Source organism: Pantherophis guttatus, chromosome 1, assembly GCF_059756535.1.
Source record: "Pantherophis guttatus breed Tessera chromosome 1, ASM5975653v1, whole genome shotgun sequence".
Taxonomy (NCBI): Eukaryota; Metazoa; Chordata; class Lepidosauria; order Squamata; family Colubridae; genus Pantherophis; species Pantherophis guttatus.
In genome coordinates, this window is record NC_142063.1 from 7,108,600 (window position 1) to 7,117,622 (window position 9,023).

General features: G+C 39.0%; 1 protein-coding gene across 1 annotated transcript; it reads left to right on the forward strand.

The window, feature by feature from the left end:
- The first annotated feature begins 4,096 nt into the window (after window positions 1–4,096).
- Window positions 4,097–5,047, forward strand: LOC148116295 (vomeronasal type-2 receptor 26-like). Its single transcript, XM_087890947.1, has one exon. It carries the CDS (start codon window positions 4,097–4,099, stop codon window positions 5,045–5,047), a length of 951 nt encoding a protein of 316 aa, XP_087747073.1.
- Window positions 5,048–9,023: the final 3,976 nt, after the last annotated feature.

A 9,023-nucleotide genomic window follows, 5' to 3' on the forward strand; every position in this document is an offset into this window, starting at 1 on the left:
TCAGAAAAGAAAGTGTAGTCCAATTCTTTTGGATTATGTATTCTCCAAACATCTTTTAATTCCATATCTTCTTTCATATCAAAAAAAGTCTGTGGTAGTCTGATTCTAGACTTTGCCAAACTCTTTTTATCTAGTTTAGAATCAATTACTCCATTCCAGTCTCCCATAATTAAAATAGATCTGTAATCCCATTGCAATATTTTAGTATGTAGCATCTTATAAAAATAGTCCTGTTGTTGATTGGGAGCATAAATTCCAATCAAAAGAATTTGGCCATTTGCTGTAAGCAATTCAATTGCTACAAACCTACCATCTTCATCTGCTTCTATAACTTTAGCTGTTAACTTTTTATTTACATAAATAACCACACCATTCTTTTTCTGCGAAGTTGAAGATATAAAATGTGCTCCTAGTTTGGAGTTTATCAAATATTTTTGATCTTGAGTTGTGATATGCGTTTCTTGTAAACAAATTATATCATTATTAAATTGTTTCAAATATGTAAATAATTTCTTCCTTTTCTGTGCTGAATTCAACCCGTTAACATTCCAAGATAAACACTTAAAGATCATCAACCTCTTTCTGGAGCACAGAGCAAAATACTTGAAGATCATCCGAAAGCTTCGATCTCGCTCCTCCCATAGCTCCACTCTCTTGTGCAGTACTCTTAACTGCCTTCTTGTCTTGTCTTTCCTGTTGTTGTTGTTGCTTTTGTTTAAGTAACTTAGATTGAGCTCTAGTTATACGTTGATCTTTAACTTCAATCATCCGAACCGAGTCCAAAATTGGGGAAGATTCCAGCAAGGGCTCATCCAGAAAACCTCCTTCTGCTCCTTGCACTACTTCTGATTCCTGCTTGGACTGTTCTTGCAGTTGCTTCTCTTCACTCTCCTTAATCTCCAGAACTGTAGATGTACGTGGAGATGGTGTTCTTTCATTAAGAATAGTACTGTAAAAGTGTTGCGCCTTCTCCACGGTATTCAACCGATATCCTTCTCCCTTATATCTGAAAATTATCCCAGCTGGTGCATCCCACCGGAAGGGTATCTGTAAATTTTTCAATTCCTTGACAAGAAAGCCAAATTCTTTTCTAGCTTTCAGCATTTTAGGAGGCAATTCTTTATAAATTTCAAGTCGTGAACCCCCCACTTGTACAGAAGTGAGAAAGGATTTTTGCAGGATATCATTTCTTATTTCTCTATCTGTAAAATATATGACCACATCTCTAGGTAATTGTCTTTGTCTGGCCACCCAAGAGTTCACTCTGTAGATTTTGTCTATTTTGTGAAAAACCACATCAGGATTAACTTGTAGAATCTTGGCCAAGGCTTCAGAACAAACTTGTCTCAAATCCTGTCTTTCCCCCTCTCGAATTCCCCGAAGCCGTATGGCGAACTCCATTGCCCGGAATTGTATCATAACAATCTTCAATTCTCTGCATTCTATTGTCAGCTTCATCAATTTTATAATCATTATCTTTCATCTTGACATTAACTTCTGATTTAAATTCTTCAACTTTAAAATCAACTTTCCCAATAAATTCTGCCAGGCCAGACGCCACTTCTGATATTTTTTTGGTCACCTTGTTTTGATTCTGTTTCACCATATCTTTAACTTCATTAATTTCCTGCATAAATTCCTGGTGTGATTTTTGCAGTTTATCATCTATCTCCTGTTGAGATTTTTGAAATTTATCATCCAAAGTTTTAGAAATAAATTGTTTTAAATCTCCCACATCAAATTCTTTTTTCTGAGTCTGTAACTGCTGTGCAGGGGGAAGTTGCGTTTCATGTTTATGTGTGGGGGATCCCCCCCCCTGTTGCCTTCCCTTCCTGCTTCTTTGAAGCCATCCTGCCACGTGATCTAGTTTTTCTAAAGAGGGAAGTTCCTTTTCCTTTCCCTCCTGCACAAAATCTTCTAAAAAAATCCCCCAGATTTGATCAGATAAAGTTTGAAGTTTGAAGTAAAACAAAGTCAAATATTGAAAGGGAGAAATTTTCCAATTGTTTCTCTTATAACAAGCAAGACAACTTTGTAGCAACTTGGAAACTTTGTAACAAGGCAAAATAACTTCACCAATCCACACTCGCTGGCTCGTTAACTCTGGGGCTAAGCGCCATGTTTTTTCAAAGCACTTTAACTCATTCGCATTTCTCAGTTTAAAAAGTCAACAAAGCGCTAATACTTGCGTTTCCAAAATTCAGGATTCAAGTAGTTTCATTGTTAGTTAAAGCTGGTTCTTTCGCTTTAAGTTTCCTGCAGCCGGCTTGTTCTGCTGAAGCAGAATCGTCCCACGTCGCCCGGAGTTCCAGCAGGTTGGAAGGGAACCACGCCTGTTCTCTCCCCAGAAAACTTCCCTGGGGGGTTACAGGGGCTCGACCTGTGCCCTGCGATCTCTCCTTCTCCAATCCTATGGATTTAGAAGTTTTCGAGCCGCTTCTTCGTCTCGAAGCGGCTCTACAGGCGGCGGGGCTGGCGGAGCTTCAAAGGGCACCGCCGTCGCCGAAAACGAGGAAACCGGAAGTTCATTCCTCATCTATTTTTGTAAAAAACCAATATTACCCTTCATCCTCATCTCTAATCTTAATCAAATTCAATTTTTCCCTTCTATTCTATATTATACCCCTTCCCATTGTCATCTGTTTTTATATCCATCCTCACATTGGTTAATTATGTAATTATGTAATACAGTTGTTTAATACAAATTCAACATTTTAATATAAATCAATTCGTTATATAACTGTCTTTTTTGTATATTAATCAATATGAACATGAATATTCCAATTATTTCCATGCAATTCAATTTCTTACAAATCAATTAATTATATTTACCAATAATAATAAACCTAATAATTTCCCCCATATATTCCTCCGAACCACAACTTAACCATTTCTGCTTTCAATACAATATACAATTAATAGTATTTCAATTACTACTATTCCCTAGTTAAATAGAGCTTTTTTTCTTTTGTGTTTTAAAATCTTGAACCTCCTCTTTTGCCCTAAATTTCCCATTGTTTGCAGTTTTGCACCTACCTTTTTTGGTGAAGAAAAAGAAAAAGAAATCTGTCTCTGCCTCATTTTGTCATGTTGCAGGAAAGACCCTGCTTTACCTCCAGTTTCACTTTATCAGCATAGCTAGGGGGAAAAAAATCTGCTCCAGCTCTCTTTGCAGCTAGCAACAGAGAACAGACCCCTGTGCAAAACAGCTGAGAGCAAATCAGCTGAGAGTCGGGAGGCCGATCTAATCAACTTGTGTAATTAACCTATGCTGCAGCTGAAAGGGGTATTTTTTTCTATTTTTGCAAGCACTGGTCTACTCATTTGTTTTCTTTTAACACTGATCAGATGTAGGGCGGCCCTTTGAAGCCCCGCAGCAAGAATTTAAAGAGTTTTTTTCCCTCTAGCCATCAGCTGGGACTCAGGAGGCAGCAATAGATTGGGAGTGGGCGGGGTAAGTGAACAGCGAATGGCGATCCGGCAGAGGGTGAGGATGAGTGAAGGCATTGGGGGGGGGCGAGAGAGGGCTTTGGCGACTCCTGTGAAATGGCCGTTCCACCCCCAGGTTGAGAACCACTGTGCTAGGCTCTCCCCCTTTGCTTCACCACCCCTCCAGGGTGGCTATGGTCCCAATTTGACCCCTCCAATAAAGAGAGGTCGGAGCTGACCACGAAGCTCGTGGATCAGGCTTCTGAAGGCACCGGAAGTACAACTGGAAGTCAGGAATGAACAGATTTGAAGTACAAAGTAGAGATGTTAAGGCAGGAATAATGTACCTAAAACAAAACAGCAACATTTCTGGATAACGGATCTGCTGTTCTTCTTTGTGTTCAATTATAAAATGGCGGAAAAAACAAGCAGGAATCTCAGACTGAAAGCCACATTACTCATGGAAGTGCACAGTGAATGGACACCTGGAACTGAATAAATCCTTGTCTCTGGTTAATCTGTCCCCAGGATCATCATAAATGAAGGATGATTTGCTCTTTTTGATGCCCCATAAATAGCATAGGGGATTGTTTCATTACTCACTTTGTAGGTAGGTCAATAGCAGGAAGGCAACACACATATCACCTTTGCAGGAGGGAATATGTGTATGGTAGTTGCTCAAGAAATCATTAGACAAAGACTTTTGATTTCAGATGCAGCTCGCTGTGACCCCTGCCCAGAAGACCAATATCCCAACAAGGACAAGGACCACTGCATTGCCAAGAAGATCCACTTCCTTGCCTATCAAGACACCCTGGGATACATTTTAGTTTTTCTTGCTTTTTTCCTCTCTGTGATCACTTCTGCAGTCCTAGTGGTTTTCTATAAACATCATGACACACCGATTGTCAAGGCCAACAACCGAGATCTCACTTACATTCTCCTGGTCTCCCTCCTGCTCTGCTTCCTCTGTTCCTTCCTCTTCATTGGTCAACCTGGGAAGGTCACCTGTCTCTTACAACAATCTGCCTTTGCCATTCTCTTTGCCCTTGCAGTTTCCTCTGTGTTGGCAAAAACTGTCATGGTGGTTCTGGCCTTCATGGCTACCAAACCAGGGAACAAGACAAGGAAACTCTTAGGAAAACCACTGACCAACTCCATTGTCATAGCCTGTCCCCTGATCCAAGCAGTCCTTTGTACCACCTGGCTGGGAACCTCTCCTCCATTTCTTAACCTGGACTTCCACTCCTTGTTTGGAGAGATCATCTTGGAATGTAAGCAAGGCTCAGCTGTAATGTTTTACAGTGTCCTCTCTTACCTAGGACTTTTGGCTCTAGTCAGTTTCACAGTGGCATTTCTAGCTAGGAAATTGCCTGATAGTTTTAATGAAGCCAAGTTCATTACTTTTAGCATGCTGGTCTTTTGTAGTGTTTGGATTTCCTTCCTCCCCACCTACCTGAGCACCAAAGGGAAGTCCATGGTGGCCGTGGAGATTTTCTCCATTTTGGCCTCAGGAGCTGCTCTCTTGGCTTGTATCTTTTTTCCCAAATGCTACATTATTCTGCTGAGGCCCGATCTGAACTGTAGAGAAAATATAGTAAGAAACAAAAATGTCTGACTAATTCAAGGAGTTGCCTCATTTATATTTGTCTTTGTGGCATGTTTAGAATGTGATAAGATTTCTAATAAATGATGACAGAAAGGAGGAATTTGTCCATAAAAGAATTCCTTATGAAGTTCTGCAACTGCTTACAATATTCCGGTGGTCAGTTTTTTCTTTTTTGTGTTTTCAAAGTCTCCTTAGTGAGTTCCAAAGCCCTTGTTATTAAAGATGTGTTTATTATTTCAGATATTTCTAAGTTTATATGGAACAGGAAAAAACCAAGAATTGGATACAAACTACTGCAAGATGCTTAGGAAAAAGTGGGGGTTGGGTTTACCAGATCTGAAATTGTATTTTGAGGCATGTTGTCTGGCCTGATTAAAAGACTTAATGAACCTCCAGATTAAGAGGCTACTTGAATTAGAGGGCCACGAATTAAGGTTTGGATAGTACGGTTATTTATGGTATGATAAAGTTAAAGTTAATGTTTATTTATTCATTTATTTATTTTGCCACATTTCTATTCTGCCCCACTCCCAAGGGACTCTGGGCGGCATAGAATGTTGATTTTAGTAATCACTTTGCTAGACATGCCATACTAAGAGTTTGGAATAAATATAAAACAAAGTTCTATACGAAGTTGCTTCTTTGGGTGTCCCCACAAGAAGCTTTTTTATGAAAATAAATGGTGGCGAAGGCAGACTGCTGGACGTATGGTAAAATATTACCTTTCAACTCTGGTGAAGATACATTAAAGTTGAGGGAAGAACTTGAATTAGAAGGTTATGTTTGCCATTGGTTTACATATCAAGAACTGAAAGAATAATTTAAATAAAACAAAAAAGAGTTGTGGGCTTGATTTTGCTAAGAATGAATTGGAAATCTTACTGTCTGGTATGATAAGCATATTATTGCTAAGATTTATAAAATGTTATTGAACTTGAATTTGGAAAGTGACCATATAAAACATTGTATGATTCTCTGGGTAAGGAATTTTGGATATAATTTGATGCTTGAACAATGGGCAAATATGTAAATGAAAGGTTTAAAATTTACACTAAACTGTAATTAAAAAGAAAAATTTTATAAGATCATGTATCGCTGGCATTTAACACCGGATAAGTTATGCAGAATACATAAAGGCATTTCAAATGAATTTGTAAAGGAAAGAAAGAACTTCTTACCTTTTATACTTGAGATGTGTTAAGAAATTTTAGAGTAAGATTCATACTATAATACAGAATATTATTAAAACAAAAATAAAAATAAAACCAGAAACTTTTCCTTTGGGTTTAATGGAAAAAGACTTGGAGAAAAATTTTGATCTTATATATCGTATTTTCCGGCGTATAAGACGACTGGGCGTATAAGACAACCCCCGAATTTTCCTGTTAAAATATAGGGTTTGGGCTATACTCGCCGTATAAGACTACCCCTCTTCCAACGCACACCAAATAAAAATTAAAAAACATCAACTGGCTCACCCACAATGTAAAAGCAGCTGTGCTAGACCCAAAATGCCCCCTGCAACAAGCAGGAACCTCACACAGCCACAAAAAGCCCCAAAAAACAACTTTCACACTTTACACACACACAACACAACACAACACAACACAACTGGCTCAACCACAATGTAAAAGCAGCTGTGCTAGACCCAAAATGGCCCCTGCAACAAGCAGGAACCTCACACAGCCACAAAAAGCCCCAAAAACAACTTTCACACTTTACACACACACAACACAACACAACACAACTGGCTCACCCACAATGTAAAAGCAGCTGTGCTAGTCCCAAAATGGCCCCTGAAACAAGCAGGAACCTCACACAGCCACAAAAAGCCCCCCCCAAAAAAACTAACTTTCACACTTTACACACACAAAGTTCCACATACAGCTTTGTGAGATTTTGTGTGTTTGTGTAGTTAGAGTGAAACACTACAAAAACATACTAAATCTCAGAAAGCTGCACAAATATTATTTTATTTTTATTTTTATATGAAAGCTAAATTTAAAACTTCCTAAACTTTAAATGTCAAGGTCTAAAAAAGAACAACTAAAAAAAACCCAATTAACTATTTTTTTAAAAGATCTCAAAGGGGAAAAAAACTTACCCAATAGAACAGGGGTCTCCAACCTTGGCAACTTTAAGACTTGTAGACTTCAACTCCCAGAATTCCTCAGCCAGCTTTGTTTTGCTGTCTGAGGAATTCTGGGAGTTAAAGTCCACAACTCCCTGCCTGCTTGATTGCAGGCAGGGAGTTGCTTGCCGATGGAATGGATTCAGGCAAGCGAAGCAAGGCAAGCAGTAAGGTAAGCAAGCTGGAGGAAAACTTTTTTCCTTCTCCATGGCTCTGGCGATCCCAGCTGAGTTGCCTGATTAGCAGATCGTCAGGGCTTGGATCGTCAGAGCCATTTAAGGCTCGTCAGAGCCTTTCGGGCTGGTCTGCCTGGTTACAGGAGAATGACACCCGGCGTATAAGACGACCCCCAACTTTTGAGAAGATTTTCATGTGTTAAAAAGTTGTCTTATACGCCGGAAAATACGGTATGTTGACAGCAGCAAAACTATTATACGCACAAAAATGGAAGGACGCTTTGGACGAATGGCTACAGAAGCTGATGGAGTTGGCAGAAGTGGCAAAATTGATCGTTTTGGTTAAAGGAAAGAATATAAATATCCTTTGTTTCCACATGGAGACCACTTTTGAACTTTGTGCTTGAGGTGGATAAAAATGAAACTTTGATTTTGGGTTTTACCGATTAGATTGATATGTTTTTATAGAAATGGATAGTTTATATTACTATGGGAAGACAAAAAGTTGTGGTTTGATGTTAATGCTTTTTTTGTTTACTGCAACAGAAGGAGTCGGAAGTCAATGTTTCTTCTTTTCTTTTCCCCAATTTCTCCTCACTTTTCTCTCCCTGTTTCCCCCTCAATACACTGTGTCTTCCTATTTACTTTTGTATTTTCTTTTTTATCTTATAACCTAATAAAAAATGTTAAACTGAAAAAAAGATGTGTTTATTATTTCAAGGAGGAAATTTTCTTATTTTGTTCCTTATTTTATTTAGTTTATTTTTAAGGAAGTGTTTTAAAGGATTGGGTTCAATATCAGTGTTTCTAAACATATAGGCAGTTCCCTTAGATGTTTGAGGCTTTATAGAACTTCCCTAACACTACTCAATTGTTTGTGAAATAGCAGAGTTTAAATCCCCCAGCCATCCAGATCTCCAGTACTGCCTCATCAATGTTGGGCAGAATTTCCCTGAAAGGAATGAGCAAAGAATGTCATAATTGTATGGAGTATGTTAGTCATCTCTTATGACATTTCATCTCATGGACTTCCATGGTAAACTACGCTGTTCTTTGAGATCTGTGTGCACAGAAGGTCTCCACAGGAAGAATGAATGAATCTCCATTCTAGAAGAATGACAACATAATTGATAGTTTGTTAATTATGAATATATATGATTAACCATCTATTTCTTATACATAAATCATCTTCTCCTTCTTTCTGAAATGTATAATATGAGTGCAATCTTTGGTCTTCAAGAGTTCCTCCCACTATTCTCTGGAGAAAATTTACCCTGGGCACACTCTTAACAAGCAATACTGCTGTGAGAATTGATTATTGGTTTTGGTCCTGCATTTGAAGGTTTAAGCAGTTGTAATAGCTACATAAACATAACAGATAGTGCTTGTTTAGCAACAATGATGAAATAGCAACTTTGCAACACATCATATTGATGGAAATAGGACAATTGGCTGCAGTCGCCTTGCCCCGGCCACCTCATCCCAGCCTCCCCATTTCAGATAACCCACCATGGCCACCCCTCCCCATCAGTCCCTCCCTGGTATCCCCTCCTATCAGCCCCCCAACTGATTCTCCCCAGCCACCCTCCCCCACTGCCTCACCCTGGCTGATTCACTGTAGTACAAATTGCCCTGGCAGATTTGCAATGCGGGACAATTAGCCCTGTGTGTCTCAACT